Source organism: Pristis pectinata, chromosome 13, assembly GCF_009764475.1.
Source record: "Pristis pectinata isolate sPriPec2 chromosome 13, sPriPec2.1.pri, whole genome shotgun sequence".
Taxonomy (NCBI): Eukaryota; Metazoa; Chordata; class Chondrichthyes; order Rhinopristiformes; family Pristidae; genus Pristis; species Pristis pectinata.
In genome coordinates this window covers 49216667-49240501 of record NC_067417.1, presented here as the reverse complement: position 1 = coordinate 49240501, position 23835 = coordinate 49216667, and the positions used below count along the sequence as shown (strand labels likewise).

Below are 23835 nucleotides of genomic sequence, written 5' to 3'. Positions count from 1 at the left end.
GCCCTGCACTTCCTCGCCCAGCTTTCTCTGAAAACGCCTCCCAAACCTGTGGCATCCACCACTAGGTAGGACAAGGCACCCTGGAGCAAGGGAAGACCACACTAGCCCGACTTGGAAATGCATCGACATCCCTCCCTTGCCACTGGCTGTAAATCCTCTAAATTACCCTTCACCAGGACAACTGGGGTCAAAGAAAGTGTCCCCCCCGCCTTCACAAGGGCAGACAGGCAAGGACAATAAAAGTTGTCCTTCCCATCAACATTTTAAATCAGAGTGAATGCTCAGCAAATTCTTCATCGGAAATCCGAGGCAGCGACACTTTCCAATGGATCTGTAGCAGGAAGCCACAGATCTTGGATAGCACGGTAGCGTAGTGGTTAGCGTGACACTATTACAGCGCCAGCGATCGGCGTTCAATTCCCGCCACTGTTGTTGAGGAGTTTGTACGTTCTCCCCATGTCTGCGTGGGTTTCCTCAGGGTGCTCCGGTTTCCTCCCACATTCCATAGAGTTAGTAGGTTAACATGGGTGTAATTGGGCGGCGCAGGTTCATTGGGCCGGAAGGGCCTGTTACCGTGCTGTATGACTAAAGAAACTCACTGATTTGTTTTTCTTCCCCCTTCCTTACCTGGGAACGAAGGGGCAAGTTTTTCCACACAGAAGGTAGTGGGTGCATGGAATGAGCTGACAGACGTGGTGGAGGAGCTGGGTGCAAAGAGGTTTGGACAGGTACATGGATAAGAAGGGTTTAGAGGGACGTGGGCCAAACGCAGGCACCTTGGTTGGTATGGACGAGTTGGGCCAAAGGGCCTGTTTCCATGCTGTGTAACTTGACAACTAACTTGTATCACGTACTATTTCCTAGCTTCACTGGGTAAGACCCGCTGTGTAAATTACAAAGCCACAGTAACAATGGGGGCAAGAGCTCCGAAAATCTAGGTAGAGCACGGTGGTTGCCTGTCATACAACACAGTGTTGTGCCAAACTAATTAAACCAGTAGTTAAATGCCTAACTAAACTAATCCCTTCTGCCTACACAATGCCCACATCCCTCCATTCTCTGCACATTGGTGTCTCCAAGAGCCTCTTAACATTTGCCCCCACCTACCACCCCTGGCAGTACATTTCCAGGCACCCACCACTCTCTGTGTAAACACACTTGCCCCACACATCTCCTTTGAACATTCCCCCTCTCAATTTAAATACATGACCTCTGGTATTAGACATTCCGACCTTGGAAAGTGATACCGGCTGTCTACTCTCTTTATGCCTCTCATAATCTTATTAACTTCTATCAGGTCTCAGCCTCTGCCGCTCCAGAGAAAACAACCTGAGTTTGTCCAGCCTCTCCTCATAGCACATGCCCTCTAATCCAGGCAGCACCCTGGTGAACCTCTTCTGCACCCTCTCCAAAGGCTCCATATCCTTCCTGTAATGGGGTGACCAGAAGTGAATGCAATACTCCAGATGTGGCCTAACCAGGGTTTTATAAAGATGCAACACAACTTCCTGACTCTTGAACTCATTGCCTTGACTAATAAAGGCAACCATACCGTACACCTTCTTTATCACGCTGTCAACCTGTGCAGCCACTTTCAGGGACCCCAAACTCAGTCAACTCAGTTGAGGGTCTTGCCATTAAATTATCTTGGACCCAACACATTGATGCAATCACGAAGAAGGCACTCTAGCGGCTCTACTTCATTAGGAGTTTGAGGAGATTTGGTACGTCACCAAAGACTCTTCCAAACTTCTACAGATGTACGGTGGAGAGCATTCTGACTGACTGCATCACCACCTGGTATGGAGGCTCCAATGCGCAGGATCGCAAGAGGCTACAGAGGGTTGTAGGCTCAGCCAGCTCCATCACGGGCACAACCCTTCCCCACCATCGAGGGCATCTTCAAGAGGCGGTGCCTCAAGAAGGTGGCATCTGTCACTAAGGACCCTCACCACCTGGGACATGCCCTCTTCTCGTTACTACCATCGGGGAGGAGGTACAGGAGCCTGAAGACCCACACTCAACCTTTCAGGAACAGCTTCTTCCCCTCTGCCATCAGATGGCCATGAACCCATGAACACCACCTCATTATTCCTCTTTTGCACTATTTATTTTGTAACTTACAGTAATTTTTATGTCTTGCACTGTACTGCTACTGCAAAACAACAAATTTCACGGCATACGTCAGTGATAATAAAACTGATTCTGATTCACTGTGTACTGTCCCTTTACATTTGATCTCCCAAAGTGCAACACCTCACAGTTGGCTGGATTAAACTCCATCTGCCACTTCTCCGCCTGTAACTGCAAATCAGTCCTATAACAGAGCGGGGATCCTACTTACCACCTGATTCAGTGACTGCACAAACCAGTGGTCACCCAGGAAGTTGCAGGCCATGTCAGTGTCCCCGTTGTAGACCAGCACACGCAGCCCCTTGCTGAGGAGCGCCAGGTAGAAGTCGTGCATGGTGGTGTAGATGCGCCCGTAGGCTTTATTGATCTCTTGACTGCAGATGGAGCAGAACGGATTAGCGCAGGTTAGAATAAGCTTCGTCAGTACATCAAAGTTAATCCAGGTTCAAATCACGAGTGGAGCAAGTTCAGCAGTGAACTAAAACTCCCAAGGATCTGATTAGATAAATGTTTTGTTGTTATGGGTTACCAGGGTGGACTCAGGATCCGACTGACTGCTGGGACTGGCTCCAAGGGTTGACTCCCTCCCCTTGTCCACTTTGTTCTCATTCAAGGTGTCCAAGTATCTGAGACTTGATTTCCCCTCTGCCACAGACATGTTCAATGAAACACTCCACATATTTAACCCATGAGGTGGCCATATATACATGAACTAAAAATAAGGCAGACGTTAGAAATATAATCTAGAGGAAAAATAGTCTCACTGATGACTCACAGCCCTAAGGAGGGCTCTCTAGTTTCTTGCCTGTGCTGTTTTCCTGGAAACAAATCCAACATTAATCCCAAGTGCTCTTCCAACAGCGAGCAACTTCTACAAGCTTCCAGGCCAATATTTCTCAAAAAGCACAGACAGGTTGCTCAGTCATTGTCAAATTACTGTCTATGAGCCTCGCTTGGCAAATTTGCTCCTAGGTTACAAATTGGGCTCCAGTGAGTACAGTGCAAAACCACAGCACTTGCGTTTCTCTCTCAATGTGGACGGTTTCCCCAGGGACATCCAGTCGGAGAGAGCAAGACCAGTCCAGCTACCTACCTACCCTTCTATGGGCGAGCCAATTCCGAATCCACACAGCCAAGTTCCCCTGGATCCTATTCCTTCTGACCTTCTGAATGAGCCTATCATGGGGACGCTCATCAAACACCTTAATAAAGTCCATATACACCACATCCACTGCTCTACCCTCATCAATGTGCTTTGTCACATCCCCAAAGAATACATCAGGTTCGTGAGGCACGACCTGCCCCTCACAAAGCCATGCTGATTATCCCTAATCAGACTATGCTTCTCCAAATGCTCATAAATCCTGTCCCTAAGAATATTTTCCAGTAATTTGCCCACCACTGAAGTAAGACTCACTGGTCTGTAATTCCCAGGGTTATCCCTACTCCCTTTCTTAAACAAAGGAATGGCATTTGCCACCCTCCAATCATCCGGCACTACTCCCTGTGGCCAGTGAGGACACAAAGATCATTACCAAGGGCTCAGAGATCTCTTCCCTCATTTCCCATAGTATCCTGGGACATATCCCATCCAGCCCTGGGGATTTATTTATCCTAATGTTTTTCAACAGTTCCAACACATCCTCCTTCTTAACACCGACATGTTCTAGCTTATCAGCCCATTTTTCACTGTCCTCACAAACGTCAAGGTCTCTCTCACAGGTGAATACTGACAAATGTACTCATTAAGGACCTCCCCTACCTCATCCAATTGCAGGCACATGTTTCCTCCTCTATCCCTGATCAGTCCTACCTTCACTCTGACATCCTCCTGTTCTTCACATACGTGTAGAACACCTTGGGGTTTTTCTTGATCCTACTCACCAAGGACTTCTCATGCCCCCTTCTAGCTCTCCTAAGTCCATTCTTAAGCTCCCTCCTGGCTACCTTTGTAACTCTCCAGAGCCCTGTCTGATCCATGCTTTCTAAACCTCAGGTAAGCTTCTTTCTTCCTCATCACTAGATATTCCACATCTGTTGTCAACCACGGTTCCTTCACTGTACCATCCTTACCCTGCCTCAATGGGACAAACCTATTCAGAACCCCATGCAAATGATCTCTAGACAACCTCTGCATTTCCCCGAGTACATCTGCTCCCAATTTACGCTCCCAAGTTCCTGCCTAATAGCATCGTAATTCCCCCTCCCCCAGTTAAATACTTCCCCATACTGCCTGCTCCTATCCCTCTCCAAGGCAAGGGTAAAGGTTGGGGAGTTGTGGTCACTGTCTCCGAAATGCTCTCCCAAAATGCTTACTTGCAGAGCTGCCAGCCCTGGATGTTTCCCGGGATGTGCAGAGCTGTTCTCACATCAGCGCAGTTAAGCCAGGTCCACTGAGCTGTATCATTGATGCACGGAGGGTCCATGTTACTGGATACTTTCCTGGTCTGGTGAGAGAGGGACTGCGTCATAGATGATGTGCCAGTGATGGTGCACGTACAGCATGAGAAACTACCACCCAGCAACCACAAGATCATTCCCAAGCTATGCTTATCCAGACACTTCAAAACACTGGAAGGGGGCATAATTTTAAGATGATTGGAGAAAGGTATAAGGGGGATGTCAGGGGTAAGTTTTTTTACACAGAGAGTGGTGGGTACGTGGAACGCACTGCCGGCAGAGGTCGTGGGGGCAGATACGTTAGGGACATTTAAGAGACTCTTAGATAGGCACATGAATGATAGAGAAATGGAGGGCTATGTGGGAGGGAAGGGTTAGATAGATCTTGGAGCAGGATAAAATGTCGGCACAACATCGTGGGCCGAAGGGCCTGTACTGTGCTGTAGTGTTCTATGTTCTTTCTATTCAACACCAAGGAAATATATAGAACCGGGGGGAAGGAGTTTGACCCTTGGGGATTCTGCAGGATGAGAGTTAAGGGGAAGGAGCGGGGCTCATCAACTCTACACAGGGAGGGACTCCAAACAGTAGACTCAGAACAGATGAGGCAGCTCAAAGCTGGGTATTGCCAAGGCAGTGTGAACCATCAGTCTGTAACCTCATGGCCTAGGTTATCACTCACTCTACCATTACTGTCAAGCCAGGTGATCGACCCCAGTTGGAGTACAGAGGGATGTGCTGGGAGCAGCACCAGGCAGTGATGAGGTGGCAGCCCAGTGAAGCTACAACGCTGGACTACGTGTGCTAAAGAGCAAAAAACATCATGCATCAGACAGAGCGGAGCAACCTCACAACCAACACCTCAGCTCAAAGCTTTGCAGTCCCGCCACATCTAGTCATAAACAGTGGTGGATATTTAAACAGCTAACAGGAAATGGTGAACATCCCCATCCTCAATGGAAGAAAGGCTGAAATATTTACAACCAGAAGTGGCCAACAGCAATAAACAATCTGCTGGAGGAACTCAGCGGGTCGAGCAGCATCTGTTGGGGAAAAGGAATTGTCGACGTTTCAGGTCAAAACCCTGCATTAGGAATTCCTTTCCACCCACAGATGCTGCTTGACCCACTGAGTTCCTCCAGCAGATTGCGTGTTGCTCCAGATTCCAGCATCTGCAGTCTCGTGTGTCTCCAGAAGTGGCCAACAGATGGTCCACCTTGGCTCCTTCCTGAGATCCCCATCATCACAAGAGTCCACGATACCCAACACACATCAGCCAAAGCCTGGACTGTGCCAGGTCTCGTTGAACACCTTCATTATCTGAGCAGTTGTGGGTATTGTACAGTTGTCTGCTTGTGATTTAAATTTAAGACAGGGCATGAAAGCAGCTGAGGACAGTCGTGGCTGGAACATTGCGCTGAGGGACTCCTGCAGCACTCCTGGGGAGGGGGTGCCAGAGATCGATCAACAAACTTCACTTATACTCGGTATTATCACTGCCACTCCGTCTATGCTTCTCGCTGCCTCGAGAAAGCAGCCGACATAATCAAGGACCCCTCCCACCCGGGTCATTCTCTCTTCTCCCCCCTCCCGTCGGGCAGAAGATACAAAAGCTTGAGAACACGTACCACCAGGCTCAAGGACAGCTTCTATCCTGCTGTTATAAGACTCATAAACGGACCTCTTGTACGATAAAGATGGACTCCTGATCTCTCAATCTACCTTGTCGTGGCCCTTGCACTTTATCTGTCTACCTGCACTGCACCTTCTCTGTAACTGTAACACTACGTTCTGCATTCTGTTTTCTTTTCACTACCTCGATGTACTTATGTATGGAATGATCTGTCTGGATGGCACGCAAACAAAGCTCTTCACTGTATCTCGGTACACCTGACAATAATAAACTAATAATAATAATGTCGGTTAAGCTATTGGACTAGTAAACTAGATGAAAACCACGACAATGCTGGAGGAACTCAGCAGGCCCCGGCATCATCCGTGGAGAAAAGCAGGCGGTCAACGTTTCGGGTCAGGACCCTTCTTCCTGAAACATTGACCGCCTGCTTTTCTCCACGGATGCTGCCCGGCCTGCTGAGTTCCTCCAGCATCGTCGTGGTTTTCTTCTAGATTCCAGCATCTGCAGTCCTTTGTTTCCCTGGTAAACTAGAAGTCTGGACTGATGATCTGATGACATGAATTCAACTCTCACTGTGGTAACCGGTGCATTGAAATTCAATGTCAGCAAATGAGAAGAAGTGGATCCTGTTGGGATTTCACACAGTGGAGGGAATATGGGCATTAGACATTTCTACATGTAGGAAGGGGATAGGCCCTTTAGAGCTTTCAAGGAAAGGGAGAAGATTTTCATACCGTCACTGTTTCAAACTGGTAAAACTGGAAGAGATTGTTCATGTCTTGATTGAAGCGTACAGAATCTTTCCGCATACCCCCAGCACAGTCCATATACAGCGAGTATAAATTTAGTCCACTGTTGAAGATGATGAGACTGACTTGCCGGATCTGTTAAAAAAAATTTTTCCTCAGGTCAAACTCACCCATTGGTTTATTCGCCTTCCACCAGATCAGATACCCTCACCATCTGGGTCAAGGATTACACCAACACTTGACGACATACACAGACCTACGAAGACAGGAGGACAAGCCTGCAAGGGTTTTCAAGGGACCTCCCGTATGATAAAGATGAACTCGATCTCTTAAACTACCTCATCATGGCCCTTGAATCTTATTGTCTCTGCACTGCATTTTCTCTGTAACTGTAACATTATTCTGCATTCTGTTATTGGGGGGTTTTGGAAGGTAGTGGCACTCTGGGCTTCCGTGTGCTCGACAGCTGGACACCCCAGTGGTCCTCCAGATCTGGAGCGGTTCAGGAAGCAGGGAGTCCCGTGGGCCGGTGAGGGTGCGACCTGTTTTCAAGGAGGCTTTTGGTGCATCATTGAATCAATTCCTCTGGCCGCCTGGTATCCCCTATCCACGAGTGTGTGCTTCGAGAGCCTGGTGCTGGGTAGGCAGACAATGTGGCCTCTTGTGGATGTGATCAGGGTTGGATGCTGGGGATATCAGCCTGGGGAGGATCTGCTGTTGGTTTGCTTATCCTGCCAGTGGATCTGAAGGGTTTTACATAGAACACTACAGCACAGTACAGGCCCTTTGGCCCACAATATTGTGCCGACATTTTATCCTGCTCCGAGATCTATCTAACCCTTCCCTCCCACGTGGCCCTCCATTTCTCTACCATTCATGTGTCTATCTAAGAGTCTCTTAAATGTCCCTAATGTATCTGCCCCCACAACCTCTGCCGGCAGTGCGTTCCACGCACCCACTGCTCCCTGTGTAAAAAACTTACCCCTAACATCCCCCTTATATCTTCCTCCAATCACCTTAAAATTATACCCCCTCGTGTTAGCCATTTTCACCCTGGGAAAAAGTCTCTGACTGTCCACTCGATCTATGCCTCTTATCATCATGTACACCTCTATCAAGTCACCTCTCATCCTCCTCCTCTCCAAAAAGAAAAGCCCTCGCTCGCTCAACCTATCCTCATAGGCTCGGTCAACCCATCAGGTTTTGCAGAGGTCGTGTGGTTTTGCAGAGGTAGGTGCCCGATTCAGTTAAGTGCAAGTCTCAGAAGTGGATAGGAAGCCAGGGATCACTGCTGGCTGGGACACCATGAACTTGCAGCAACTCCTATCGTGTTTGTTTATTTTTGGCCCCAGATATAGTGATGAGAAGCTGCAGGACTGTATTAAGGCAGCCTGCTTGTGGGTGGCCCGTCTCGGAAAATAAGTGAATGGGGACCTACTGATTCCATGCAGTCATCGGCAGTGTTGTTGTAGAAGTTGCAAATTCCATCTTTACAGCAAAACTGGTTCAGTTTGGCCCACAATCTTGAAAGAAAGATAAAAGAAAAATAATGTGGGTAGCATTCAAGGTTCGACTAGCAGGTTGGAAACCTTCACGCAGGGCCCTGCCCCTCCCTTCCACCTTCTCCCTCACTCGATCCCACATTAAGATCACCTTGCAGTTCTATTTCCCCATCTCAGCAGACGGGAGATACAGAGGGACCCATTACTGACATGATAACACCCAACACATACAGAACCCGGTAACAGCAAATACAACTCTGGCCAGTCCATGGTCAAGTTTCAACTGATGTCAATAGGAATTAACCGAGTCCCTGTTTAATTTTTCCCACCCTACACATTGAAGGCGAGGTATTATGACCTCGGGTGCATCAGTTTGTATCAATAAATTCGAGCAACATTTGTTAAAAATCAAAAAAAAACTGCAGATACTGCAAATCTAAAATAAAAACCGAAAATACTGGAAACACTCAGCAGGTCAGGCTGCATCTGGTGGGAAGAGAAATTGTTAAATGCCATGTTTTTAAAAAAAAGTCTTACATTTATGAACCTTTTGACCCACTGCTCAAGAAAGGGTAATAAATGTTGACCTTGCCCAATGACACTCATGTGTCACCAGTGAATAGACAGAGAGGCTGAGGACCTGACTACAGCTGATGGGGACCGGGGAGTCAGCTGGTCACTGATGCAGGCTCACTTGCTGCTGAAGCTGTTGCCCAGTGATGCAGCCTGTGACTGAGTGGGGTTTGCAGTTAATGCAGAGAGCCTTGTTCCCCTGCTACAAGGCCCGAAAGAATCCACATTATAAGATCTCTTTATTAGTCACATGTACGTTGAAACACACAGTGAAATGCATCTTTTGCATAGAGTGTTCTGGGGGCAGCCCGCAAGTGGTGCCATGCTTCCGGCGCCAACGTAGCATGCCCACAACTTCCTAACCCATATGTCTTGGAATGTGGGAGGAAACCAGAGCACCCGGAGGAAACCCACGCAGACACAGGGAGAACGTACAAACTCCATACACACAGCAGCCGGAATTGAACCCGGGTCGCTGCCGCTGTAAAGTGTTATGCTAACCACTACACTACCATGCCTGGGCCAATCTTCCAGTATCTCACCATTTGTCCACAATCCTTCTTGTCCTTGGAAACATCGTGAAACGTTTCTCTATATTAAAGGCGCTCTGTAAATGCAAGTTACTGTTAACAGAGCCCCACACCTCCGGATTAGATCCACAGTGATGTGGGGCAGTGTCTAATTTACCCTAAGTCAAAGGAACGATAAAAAACTGGCACATTAAGGAATATGGGGTGAAAAATGTATCTGCAATTTTTTTTAAATCTCATTAATGCATCTATTTCTTGTTTGCAAAAGCCAATTAATTATTGTCAACCTTTCCCATTATAGATTGTGAGGAAACTCAACGGTTGCAAGCTGCATAGGGAGTAGGGATTGTGGAGAAACAGGCTCCCTCTCCCGATTCCTCACATCTCCCTGCTCTTCCATCTTCCTTTATCCCCAACACCTCTGGACTCTTCCTACCTGCACGGCCCTGGGACGCTTACCCCCACCCACTCTCTACTTGCCTAGCTCCTGCTTCCAGCATAGCCAGCACAAAGTCAGAACCCTGTAATCTTCCAGCCAAATCCGATTTCCCTTATCGGTTTGATGAGTAATTATTAAAAAGAAAGTCAAATTAGACCAAGGCATGCAAACAGCATTTCTATTTACTTTGTATCCTGAACTCAGAGCCCAGGAACTTGACAGTGATCAGCATTTACTGTTCCTAAATGTCAACAAATACAAGTTTCATGCGTTGGCTTCAATATTCAACCTACAATGGAACCGACACGGTGCCAATTGATTATTTCTGTCATGTTTCCTTTATCAGTGCCGATCCTTTCCCGGTGTTCGTCCCACCCGGAGCGCTGCTGGAGACCACAGGCTGAGGTGAGGAAGACCATCTGTGTCCCCGAGGCTGCAGAGCCCGGATCGATTGCCGGCAGGCAGGAGCTGCAGAGGCAGCAGCCCTGCTCCATTTTTGTTTGATCTTTCACACTGTGTCTGACCCTGTACCCAGGAGTGTGTGATGGGACAGTATAGAGGGAGCTTCACTCTGTGTCTGACCCCAGAAGTGTGTGATGGGACGGTGTAGAGGGAGCTTCACTCCATGTAACCCATATATGCCCATCTGAGACCACATGCCGGAGCCATCATCACCTTAGAGATGTGGTGTCTGTTGGAACAGGAAATCAATACTTGAAACGGGAATGGTTCATCACACATAGAATGGGGCTGCCAAGCCTTTGACACGAGGTGCTGGGGGAGCATGGGGCACTCCCCAGAGACTGATCACACAAACCTTTATTCGTCCCTGTCTGGTTCAAACGTGATACCTACGTGTCTCCGAGGAGTCCATGGTAATACGCGAAGTAAACAAGCGACTGATCGTTGTAATACTGGCTGCTCAGTCCGTTCCCAACTGCAAACCCCTGCAAGTACAGAATGCAGCTTCAGCAACAGCATCAATGTGCAGGGATCGTGTACCATACATCAGAGGGTATGGGCACCTTCTGTAATGGGACCCAAATCCACAAACAGGACAGTGAGAACAACTCCTCCCCATCCCCAGCCAAGATAAGCTCACATGACTGATTCCGGGGCTGCTGTCGGTATATCCCTCACTGCATTTCCCTACCAAGCCACCAAAGAAAGCATCTCAAGCCTCTGTCTTGGTGGGTAATGTCCTGCAGGAGGCAGTGCCCAGCAAACCCAAGCCATCCTCTGGGGACTGAAGCAGGGAAACCCTCAACGTCACTGAAGCTGTCGACCAGGGTGTGTACATACGCACGCACACCACTGTTTGTGGGAGGTCGCTCACTGCGCCCTGCCTAACAACAAAAATAGTCAAATACCTGAAACCTGAACTAACAACAGAAAATGCTGGAGATACTCAGCATGTCAGGCAGCGTTGGTGGGAAGAGGAACAGAGTCAACATTTCGGCTGGAAAAGTCAGATGCATGGAGACACGAGAGACTGGAATCTGGAGCAACACACGAGCTGCTGGGGGAACCCAGCGGGTCAGGCAGCATCCGCGCAGGGAAATGGACGGTCGACGTCTCGGGTCGAAACCCTTCACGTCTTTTCCCTCCGCGGATGCTGCCTGACCAGCAGTTCCTTTGGTGTGAAGGTCAGAAGCATGGGTTGAGCTGCAGGGATGTGGGAAACCAGCAGGACCAAGAAGTGGTGCTGGCTGAGAGAGGAATGAAGGCTTGCTAATTGCTGCTGAGCTGTCTGCAAGAGGGGTAAGTAGAGGGCAATGAACACAGGAGGGAAGGTGCTCTCCAGCCCTCCCAGGGAGGTACAGATGTCTGACAACCCAGGACAGGTAAATTACTTTCACCTCAGCCTGCGTCCACCTGGAACAGGGCACATCACGAGTCTCTGGAACAGGCCCGAGCCGTTCCTTCCGCAGACAGAAACCAAAGGAAGTGATTCAAACTGGTTCTAAGAATTCCGGGGAGCTCATGTGACTGGGGTAAGTGGGACCTCCCGGGGTCAGGATTGGACCTACACCAGCACCGGACAAGGGTCTATCTCGCTACCCGGCCCACTTTGCTGGAGCAGCTTTTGACCGTCCGAGACCATGGGACACCCTGAGCCCCAAATACCGACTCCGGTAGCGGGAGAAGATCCCACAGCGTCGGCCGCCAAGAAGCAACTGATTTCTCGGGGCCGCTGCTGCAGATCAACTTCCAAAGGCAGGAGGGCAGGGCAATAAGATATCTATTTATTAGTCACATGTACATCGAAACACACAGTGAGATGCATCTTTTGCGTAGGGTGTTCTGGGGGCAGCCCGCAAGTGTCGCCACGCTTCCGGCGCCAACATAGCATGCCCACGCCTTCCTAACCCGTACACCTTTGGAATGTGGGTGGAGACCGGAGCACCCGGAGGAAACCCACGCAGACACGGGGAGGATGTACAAACTCCTTACAGACAGCAGGCGGGAATTGAACCCGGGTCGCTGGCTCTGTAATAGCGTTACACTAACTGCTACACTACCGTGCCTGCCCTAAAAATACATGTCAGAAGTGGGATTCGAACCCACGTCTCCAGTTGGAGACCAGAACACCCACTTTACTACGGAAGGAGATTATTCCTTGAGTCTGGCGCCTTAGTCAACTTGGCCATCCTGGTCTCTATAAGGTGGTTGAAAGACAAACAGAACTTAGCCAATGTACAGAAGATAAGAGCAAGGGGCTAGTCTAGCACTGAACACAACACCATAGAGCTGTACAGTATGGAAACAGGCCCTTCGGCCCAACTCGTCCATACTAACTAAGATGCCGATCTACATTAATCCCATTTTCCTGGGTTTGGTCCATATCCCTCTACTCCTTTCCTATCCAAGTACCTTTTAAACACTGTAGTTGTACCCACCTCTACCATTCCCACTGGAACCTCGCTCCATATTCCCACCATACACTGTGTGAAAAACTTGCCCCTTAAATCTCCTTCAAATCTTTCCCCTCTCACCTTAAACCTGTGCCCTCTAGTTTTAGGCTCCCTTACCCTTGGAAAAAGATTGTGACTCTCTCTCCTATCTACCACCTTCATGATTTTATAAACCTCTATAAGGTCACCCCTCAGCCTCCTGCGCTCCCGGGAGAACAGTCCCAGCCTGTCCGGTTTCTCTTTGTAACTCAAGCCTCCAGTCCTGGCAACATCCCTGGTGAATCACCAGTTAACTCACAGCTTTGGTACTGAATACAGTTCTGGTCCCCCCTTTACAGGGAGGATGTGATTGCATTGGAGTGGATACAGAGGGGATCCACAGGGATGTTGCCAGCTCTGGAAAACATCTATAAGGAAAGGATGGATAAGTCAGAGAACAAAGGCGACTTAACTCTACCTGCAATGCACTTGCCTGTAGCTGTGACGCTTTACTCTGTACTGTTATTGTTTTTACCTGTACTACCTCAATGCACTCTGTACTAACTCAATGTAACTGCACTGTGTAATGAATTGACCTGTACGATCGGTATGCAAGACACATTTTTCACTGTACCTCGGTACAAGTGACAATAATAAACCAACATCAATGTACAAAATGATAAGGGGCTGGGATAGGCTAAATAGTGGAGAGCTATTAGTGGGGTCAAAAACCAAGTAGCACAGATCTAAAGTAACTAATAGAATTAAAGGGGAGATGGGGAATGTGTTTATTTCACCCAGAAGATAAGGGGAGTGGGGGGACCCCTCCCTGTATTTCAACGGTCTCTGGATGTGGAACTGTGGACCCAGTGCTGGCAGGTGGAGTAAGGCAGGGGGCATCACCTCAGCCACGATGGGCTGAAGGGCCTCACGGGTCATGAGTTTTCCATGATCCTACGGTCATTTATCCCACTTCCTTTGTGGGATCTGGCTGTGCGGAACCTGGTCGCTTGGTTTCACCCAAGGCTGTACTTTGGGATGGGGGTGGGGGGGGAAGGTGAAGTGTGCCCACTTCCCAGTTCTCCCACACCAACACACTCTTCAGTCTCTCATTGGGTCGTGAGCAAGGCCAGCAATCCCTGACCGCAGTTAGGACACGATAGCCGAATACTAACACAAGAAAACAGGAGCAGGAGAAGGCCACCCAGCCCCTGAAGCTTGTCCCACCATTCAGTATGATCGTGGCTGATCTACGCTGGCCTCAACTCCTCTTCTGTGCCAGTTCCCCACAGCCCTCAATTCTTCAACCTGTCAAATATTTACCTATCTCCACCTTAAATATATCCAATGATCTGACCTCCAGCACCAGAGAACTCCAGAGATTCACCTCCCTCTGGGAGAAGACATTTCTACATAGAGAAAGGACTGCGGATGCTGGAATCTGGATGACAAACACGACGACGCTGGAGGAACTCAGCAGGCCGGGCAGCGTCCGTGGAGAAAAGCAGGCGGTCAACGTTTCGGGTCAGGGCCCTTCTTCAGGACTGGAGATAGGAAAAGGGGAAGCCCGATATATAGGAGGGAAAAGCAGAGCAGTGATAGGTGGACAAAAGAGGGGAGGCTGGGTGGGCACAGGGTGGTGACAGGTAGATGCGGGTAAGAGATGGTGATGGGCAGGTGCGGGGGTAGGAGGGGAGAGCAGATCCACCGGGGGATGGGTCAAAGGTAAGGAGAGAGAGGGAAAAAATGGGAAAAAATTCTACACACCTCAGTTTTAAATGACCAGTCCTTATTTAGTAGCGATGTCCCCTTGTTTGCGACTCCCCCACTAGTGAAAACATCTCAACATCTCTTCCTTCTGCCTATCAACCCCACCCCACCCTCACCCGGACTCACCTGTCACCTGCCAGCTCTTGTCTCGCCCCTTCCCCCCAGCTTTTTATACTGGCTACCACCCCTGTATCCTTCAGTCCAGGTGAAGAGCCATGACCCAAAACGCTGACTGTCCATTTCCCTCCACAGATGCTGCCCGACCCGCTGAGTCCCTCTCTGTGTTGTTCCAGGCTCCAGCGTCTGCGGTCTCGTGTCTCAACATCTACCCCGTCAACTCTCCGCGGGATCTTTTATGTTTGAATAAGGTCACCCCTCATTTTGCTAAACAGGCTGGAGGATACTGGGGCTGGGGGGACTCAGTGGGTCAACGCAGCATCTGGACGATACCGGAGCCAGAAAAGTGCAAAGAAAGCTGATCTCAGTTTCCGCGTTGAAATGAAGCAGAAATACCTTGAAGTTGATTCTCGCCGGGCCTTCTGCAATCTTGAGGCTCAGTGTCGGTGCGTAAATCCCGCCGTAGCTTTCACCGAACACGTAGAACTCATTCTTTGTGAAATTCGGGAACTTCCTGAAGAAATCCTGCAGGGCCAGGTAATTGTTCTCTGCGACCTGTTGGGAGTGGGGTGGGGTGGGTACAGAGGTGGAGGGGTTAATGTCCGCTTTCTGTCGAAAGGTCAAAAATTAACAGAAGATCTACATGCACGGTCTTTGGTAGTTCTAGACGAAGGGTTTGTCTTTGGGTTAAAACTCTGGCCATCCAAAGACACCAACCGCAGTGCCCTTGGGACTGGACAGCTAATGTTATGTTGCAGCAAGAGTGAAGATACCACACTACAGTTATACGGAAAGATAAACAGGAAGTGCTGGAAACATTCAGCAGGTCAGGCAGCATCTGTGGAGAGAGAAACAAACGTTAAAAGTTTCAGGGCGAAGACCTTCAGAACTGGGAAATGGAGAAGAGTTAGTTTTAGGTTGCTGATAGGGCAAAGACCTTCAGAACTGGGAAATGGAGAAGAGTTAGTTTTAGGTTGCCGGGAATGTGGGAGGGATGGATGGAACAAAGGGAATGACTCCGATAGAACGAGGCCAGGGTCGCTCCTGTGATTCCAATGTTCACAGACCATCGGCCACACTTTCCTGGTCCTAACCGGCTCGCCTTTACCACAGACCTACAATCCCTCCACACCTCCGTCCCACATCAAGAGGGTCAGAGGACCCTCTGCTTCTTCCTCGAACAGAGGCCCCTCCAGTTCCCCTCCAACAACACACTCACTCACCCGGCTGAACTTGTTCTCACGTTGAACACCTCCTCCTTCAACTCCACTCACTTCCTCCAGATCAAAGGTGTAGCTGTGGGCACTCACCGTGCCTATCTCTCTGTGGGACGTGTGGGACAGTCCGTGTGCCAGTCCCACGTGGACCAACCCCCTCAACTCTGGTACGTCGCTGACTGCATTGGTGCTGCCTCCTGCACTCAGGCAGAACTCAGCAGTTTCATTACTTTTGCTGCCAGTTTCCTCCCTGCCTTCAGCTTCACATGGTCCCAGACTGACTCTTCCCTTTCTGGATCCCTGTCCCCATCTCAGGGGATAGGTTATCTACTAACGTCCATTACAAACCACAGATTCCCTCAGCTTTAGTTCAACAACACTCACCACCCCCCCACCCCAACCTGTTCCTGCAAGGACTCTATTCCACTTCATCCCCCCAGTTTCTGTCTCCATTGTATCTGAGACCTTCCCACACAGGTGCCCCCGACATTCAACGACGTCCACCACCTTCGACGAGTTTCCACCACCAGACGTACCTCCTCCTCCTTCAGAGTTCCAGAGGGACTCATTCCCTTTGTGACTCCCAGGTCCACTCTCCCTTCACCACCAACCACTGCCCTTCTCGTGGTAACTAATGGAGACACAACGCCTGTCCTTTTATCTCATGCTATCCAGGCGTCCAAACTGTCCTACCAGGTGAAGCAAAAATTCACTTGCACTTTCACTGTCCTCACGACATGGAGCTCTCTGCACTGCAGAAGGCAAGCACAGGTCGAGTGATCGCTTTACAGCCGGCGCGGGTGACCCCGAGCATCCAGTCGCCTGTCGCTTTAATTCTCCACCTCACTCCTACTCTGTCTCTGACCCCCTGCACTGTTCCAATGAGGCAACACGTTCCAGCTTCTGCACTCTATTGTTGAGTTCAACCATTTCAGATAACTCACTACTTCAGCATTTAATTCCCCTCACAATAGGCAAAAAACATTGTTAGTTTTAATAATTACTTGCTGAGCCTGCGTACCAACCAGGATATCCAGATCTCTCACCATTTAGATAATATTCTTTACTTTCTTTATGTTTCCTGCAGAAATGGAGAATTTCACATTTTGCTGCATTATACTCCAATACCAGGAAAGGGAAAGTGGTGACAACCCAGCTGACTCATCGCTATGGGACCCAGTGGAGAACATCGATGAGACATCTGCAGAAGTCAACAGCAGTGTGTGGCTCCCAAATCAGGAGCAGGGAGGCAGGGGGGAGGGAGGGAGGAAAGGAGCACTGGCTGAGATCTCTGCAGGAACCATAGAACAATACAGCACAATACAGGCCCTTCAGTCCACTATGTTGTGCTGACCTTTAAACCACGCCTAATACTATCTAACCCCTTCCTCCCACATATCCCCCTATTTTAAACTCCTCCATATGCTTATCTAACAATCTCTTGAACTTGACCAACGTATCAGCCCCCACCACCACCCCAGGCAGCGCATTCCATGCACCAACCACTCTCTGGGTGAAAAACCTCCCTCTAACATCTCCCTTGAACTTCCCACCCATTACCTTAAAGCCATGTCCTCTTGCATTGAGCATTGGTGCCCTGGGAAAGAGGCGCTGGCTGTCCACTCTATCTATTCCTCTTAATATTTTGTACACCTCTATCATGTCTCCTCTCATCCTCCTTCTCTCCAATGAGTAAAGCCCTAGCTCCCTTAGTCTCTCCTCATAATCCATACTCTCCAATCCAGGCAGCATCCTGGTAAACCTCCTCTGCACCCTTTTCAATGCTTCCACATCCTTCCCATAATGAGGCGACCAGAACTGGACACAGTACTCCAAGTGTGGTCTAACCAGAGTTTTGTAGAGCTGCATCATTACCTCGCAGACCTTAAACTCGATCCCACGACTTATGAAAGCTAACATCCCATAAGCTTTCTTAACTACCCTATCCACCTGTGTGGCAACTTTCAGTGATCTGTGGATATGAACCCCCAGATCCTCTGCTCCTCTACACTGCCCAGAATCCTGCCATTAACCTTGTACTCCGCCTTGGAGTTTGTCCTTCCAAAGTGTACCACCTCACACTTCTCCGGATTGAACTCCATCTGCCACTTCTCAGCCCAGCTCTGCATCCTATCAATGTCCCTCTGTAAGCTCCGACAGCCCTCCACACTATCCACAACACCGCCGACCTCTGTCACCAAGACAGAGACAAGTGCAAGAGGCTGGAATGTGGAAAGGTCCCAGAGGAAAAGGTCAGATCTGTCAGCTCTCCATTTGCTCCATTTCCATGATATATTGGTCGCTGAGTGCAAGACGCAGATGTTCCTAAGCTTCTCAGAGTCGGTCTGCACCATCCCAAGTGTGGTGGCCAATAGATGTTTAGATATTAAGGGAATCGAAAGACATGGGGTTAGTGCAGGGACCCATGTTATTATGGAACAGTGGAGCAGGTACAGGGGCCAAATGGCCTACTCCCACTTCTATTTCTTGTGTTGCTGTGAGCCAATGGAACCTGGGATGTCCCAGAAGGGGCAGGCAGGCTGGGACAAGATAGATCGACCACGATACCTCCTTATCATTGGTGATGTAGTCTCCACTGTCGGAATAGGAGAAGCCAACCCCAGCCGGAGACTCCAGGTACAGCATGTTGCCACTTGTTCCAGCTGTACTCGTTAATGTAGAGGGTGCTACCATCGCTGTCCACCTGAAAGCAAACACACCACGGTCAACGAGGTTCAACCTGGATCCACGTCGAACAACCGCCCCAAACCTCAGACCCACAATCCTTACCGTCAAGTCACAGGGAAACTTACGTGGAAAGGTCCGTTTTCAGAGAGGAGTCCGTCCAATGAGCTGCACCCTGGGCCACCGTTCAGCCACAGGACCAGAGGGTCAGTGGTTGGGTCTCGTTGGGATGTCACAAACCTGGAGAACAGAGGACACATTGGAAATAAGAACCGTGATCGAGGATCCTGCAGAACCACAGACAGGTGAGCAACTCAGCACACAGCTGCTGGGAGGGCTTAGTCCTGCTGAAGGAGGGACACCATCGGGACCACTTCTACCCTCTTCCCCTCTGAAGCACTGATCCCGTCACAACCAGTGTGGGCTTGCATACACCTTCCAGCAGAAGCGATTGAACTGTGGTCTCCAATGCAGGAAAAGGATTCAATAAGGTGGATGCAGAGAAGTGATTCCCTCTGGTTAGGAGGACACGATATAATCAGAACAAAACTAGGAATCGTTCACACAAAGGAAGCAGAAACTTGGGATGCTCTGCTGACAATGGCTGTGGGCACAGGACCAGTTGGAGATTCTGAGATTGACATCCATGAATTTTTGTTAGGCAGGGTATTGGGATATGGAGCACAGCTGGGAATTGGGAGTTTGGTACAGACCAATGACTGGGCTTCCTTCCAATGAGTTTGTTACAGGTGACTATCCCTACAACTTGAGGGAGTTCATATTCATTGGATAAATAAGTCATCTTGGTCCTCTTGTCCTTTTCTTATTCATTGATAGGATATAGGGGCACTGGCAAGGCCAGCTTTGCCCATCCCTAATTACCCTCCAGCAGGTTGTGTTCAGCTACTACAATCCATGAGGTAGGAAGGACCCTGTGACCATAATGATATATACCCAGGCCTGCAGTAAAATGTGAGAGGAAAGACTTACCTATGGAGGCTTTTACAAGACCTCAGAGTGTTCCGGAGTGGTTTACAACCTAAGTACTTCTGAAGTGTGATCACCGATATAATGCAAGGATAGGATCACACTGACAGCTGTCACTCACTAAACGGTTGGTGCAGCTTTTATTGACTTCACTATGTCTGTTCCAAGGACTGGAGCCTCATCTTTCAGGCCAACACTCTCCCCCTTCAAAACCTAATTCTTCCTAAAGTTCAAATCTGTCCAAGACTTGAATCCTAAACTTCTGACACATCTCGTACCTAACGAGGATCCAAGGAAACGTGACAGCATTCTTGAGTGCATTATGCTAAATAGTTACTCACCGTTATTGTTACTATTCATTTCCACAGGTGGATCTTGTGTCACCTACACCCTGGACTGCACCCTCTCCTCAGTCAAGGTAAAGTGTACGATCCCTGGGCTGTGCTAATAGTGAGCTGCATTCTGCAGGGTCACTGGCCTTGTACCGTTCACGTGAGTGTGGAGTTGTCACGGTGTTTCACCTACTCAAATACAATGGAGCACACCACCGCTAATCTCCCCTCCCTCTCACCTCTTTACACTGGCTATCTCCCCTCTACACTCTGAGCCCTGAGACAACTTCTTACCGTAAATATCGGAACATCCCCCTCTAGTTAGCGAAGCAGGTTGTGCCCAGTGGGATGCTAAAAGCCCAGGATTGCAAGAAACTGCAGAGAGTTGTGGACACAGCCCAGCACAGAAACCAGCCTCCCCTCCATGGACTCTGTCTACACCTCCCGCTGCCTTGGGAAAGCAGCCAATTAAATCAGTGACCCCTCCCACCCCAGTCATCCTCTCCTCTCCCCCTTCCAGATAGAAGATGCAAAAGCTTGAGAACACGTACCGCCAGGCTCAAGGACAGCTTCTAACCTGCTGTTATAGGACTCTTGAACAGACCTCTTATACATTAAAGATGAAATCTTGACCTCTCGATCTACCTTGCACCTTATTGTCTACCTGCACTGCACTTCCTCTGTAGCTGTAACACTTTATTCTGCATTCTGTTATTGCTTTTCCCTTGTACTATCTCGATGTACTGATGTTTTGAAATGATCTGTATGGATGGCATGCAGAACAAAGGTTTTCACTGTATCTCAGTACATGTGACAATAATAAAGCAATACCAACTCTACACGCACTCTGATGCTGGAAAAGGAGTCTCCTTGGCACCTCTGAGGCGAAACTCTCTGCTGTGACATCCAACCCCCATGTGATAAGCCCCACCCAAAGTACACGTGATCATACAATAACAATGCTCCTTTGTAACAACTCGCCAGCAATCAGAACAACAAAGGCTGCCAGCTTATCGCTGAGATGTTAATGCCTTGGCTGTGAATGAAGGACGGGCAGGCACGGTAGCGTCGCGGTTAGTGTAACGCTATTACAGCGCCAGCAACCTGGGTTCAATTCTGGCCGCTGTCCGTAAGGGGTTTGTACGTTCTCCCCGTGTCTGCGTGGGTTTCCTCCGGGTGCTCCGGTTTCCTCCCACATTCCAACGACGTACGGGTTAGGAAGTTGTGGGCGTGCTATGTTGGCTCCGGAAGCATGGCGACACTTGCGGGCTGCCCCCCAGAACGCTCCACGCAAAAGATGCATCTCACTGTGTGTTTCAATGTACATGTGACGAATAAAGAGATCTTATATCTTATGATCAGTAAGTTTGCAGGTGACATGAAACTTGGTGGTGGGGTTGATCATGACCAGGGCAGTTTAGGCTTCAGGACAAACTTGATCAGCTGGTAAATTGGGCAGACTCATGGCAGGTGGAATTTAACCCTGACAAGGTGATGCATTTTGGGGGTTCTAATAGTGCTAGGACATAGATCATGAATGGTAGGGCCCTAGGGAGTATTGAGGAACAAAGGGACCTCAGAGATCCCTGAAGGCAGAAGCACAGGTAGGTAGGGTGGTGAAGAAGGCGTACAGGATGTTTGTCTTCATGAGCCAGGGTATTAAAGAGCGGAGAGGTCTTAGTACAACTTTATAAACCATTGGTGAGGCATCAGCTGGAGCACCGGGTACGGTTCTAGACACCACACTACAGGACGGATGTGTTTACACTGGAGAGGATACAGAGGGGATTCACCGGGATGTTTGCTGGGATGGAACATTTCAGTTATGAGGAGCCACCGCTTAGGATGGGTACATTTTCCTCGGAGCAGAGGAACGGAACCTAATAGAAGTGTACAAAATTATGGGAGATATCGATAGGGCAAATAGTCCAAAACTTTTCCCCAGGGTTGAGGAGCCTAAGAGCAGAGCACAAAGGTTTAAGGTGAGGAGTAAATGGTTCAGAGAGGATCTGAGAAGAATTTCTTCCCTCTTCCCCCCCCCCCCCCTTCAGAGTGTGGTTGAAGTCTGGACCACACTGCCTGAGGAGGTGGTGGAAGCAGAGACTCTCACAACATTTAAGAAACAAGCCCTTGAATCACCAAGGCGTAGAAGGCTACGGATCAAGTTCTGGTGCATGGGATTAGTATAGGTAGGACAAGGTGGGCCAAAGGGCCTGCATCTGTGCTGTAGACTCTCTGACTGCACAAGGACTAGAAACCTAGCAACCCATCCTCTCTGTTTAATCCACTCCCCCACTAACTCTCCTTTGTTCCATTCAAGCTCCTCTCTTCATAAGTCCTCACTGTGTTAAAATGATCTCACTTGATCCAACACAACCCAATCCTTTCCCAGGGCATTAAGGATCCCTCTTGCATTTGTTTGCTCTCTTCTTTTTTTCTGCAACCTTCTGGTCAGAAGGTGATGGATCCCAGACGAGCACCAGAGACTTGAGCACAAGATCCAGCCAACACTCCGGTACTTTACCGAGGGACCGGTGTCCAGATGAGATGTGAAGCAAGAACCCCAGTTGTTCCCTCGAATGTACTTGGAAGATCTAATGGCACTAATTTGAGGAACAGGGAAGTTACAGAAAACAAACAAAACTGCAGATGCTGGACTCTGCAACAGGAACAGAAATGCTGGACGAACTCAGCCAGCCAGGCAGCATCTGTGGAAGCAGAAACCAGTTAACCTTTCAGGTCGAAGATCATTCATCAGAACTGCATCCACGCGTGGCATCCTGGTCTATTTGACCCTCAACCCACATCTTTAAAAACATTACCTGACCATTGTCACACCACTGTTTCTGGGATCTTGCTGTGTGCCAGTTAGATAAGATGTCTTTATTAGTCACATGTACATCAACACACACAGTGAAAGGCATCTTTTATGTTCTGGGAGCAGCCCGCAAGCGTCACCTCGCTTCCGGCGCCAACATAGCGCGCCCACAACTTCCTAACCCGTACGTCTTTGGAATGTGGGAGGAAACCGGAGCACCCGGAGGAAACCCACGCAGTCACGGGAAGAATGTACGAACTCCCTATAGGCAGTGGCCGGAATTGAACCCAGGTCGCTGGCGCTGTAAAGCATTAATTGCTACACTCCCTGCATGATAATCGCGACTACACCTCAAAGGTCCAACATTATCTGCAAAATGCTTTGAGACATCTGAAGCAGTGCTCTCGAAAAGAAATTCCCTTTCCCTTATCTCATTCTGGCAATGTCCTGCACCAGAGGCCCTTCTCTTCCTGCTGATTTACTGATGTTGCAACAGGGGACGACCTACTGACTGGGGGAAAGGTTTGTCATTCCCAACGCAAATACCGGCCAGTTATAGTTTACGTAACAGCCGATATCTAGTGACCATATTTACCATGATGTTAACGACAGGTCAAGCTGTCCTTCTGGCTGTCTGTCGACCAACATTGTCTGGCATAGCATCACACAGCTTGGGGAAAGGCCACTTGGCCCAACTCATTCACACCGACGGGTGGGCACCCCGCTGTACTATCCCCATCACCCATTGCCCAGCACTTGGTCCATAGCCCTCTACGCCAAAGTGATTTGTGTTCATCTAGACATGGCATGGCCTGTTGTCACTTGCTGAGCGCTTCACTCACTCCTAGAAATGGCAAGTCTGTAACCACAGTTCAGGCAGTCTTGTCTCAGCCATAGCTCACGCCGTCTTCTCCAGAAGGGGTCTGATCTCATTCACTGCCAGTTCCGACTCACCCCCACCCCAACAAGGAACCTTGATAGACACGCCTCAGAGGAACATCTGAGAGCCTACAGTGACAGGGATACAGGTGCTGGGACTGTTTCCTTTAAAGT

The 23835-nt window shown here is 49.2% G+C and overlaps 2 protein-coding genes across 2 annotated transcripts in view; one reads left to right on the top strand and one right to left on the bottom strand.

The window, feature by feature from the left end:
* The window catches only part of slc38a7 (solute carrier family 38 member 7), a 45575-nt gene extending 40151 nt beyond the window's left edge, over positions 1 to 5424 (top strand). Inside the window, exon 11 of the mRNA XM_052028167.1 lies at positions 5234 to 5424. Within this exon, the coding sequence (XP_051884127.1) occupies positions 5234 to 5294 (61 nt within the window). The 3' untranslated portion in view covers positions 5295 to 5424. The remainder of the gene's footprint in view (positions 1 to 5233) is intronic.
* Positions 1 to 23835, bottom strand: part of LOC127577199 (lysosomal protective protein-like) — a 38153-nt gene that overhangs the window by 2548 nt on the left and 11770 nt on the right. Inside the window, 9 exon segments of the mRNA XM_052028168.1 lie at positions 2345 to 2507; positions 4450 to 4580; positions 6904 to 7053; positions 8357 to 8441; positions 10818 to 10909; positions 15140 to 15298; positions 18529 to 18613; positions 18615 to 18664; positions 18774 to 18885. Of these exon segments, the coding sequence (XP_051884128.1) occupies positions 2345 to 2507; positions 4450 to 4580; positions 6904 to 7053; positions 8357 to 8441; positions 10818 to 10909; positions 15140 to 15298; positions 18529 to 18613; positions 18615 to 18664; positions 18774 to 18885 (1027 nt within the window).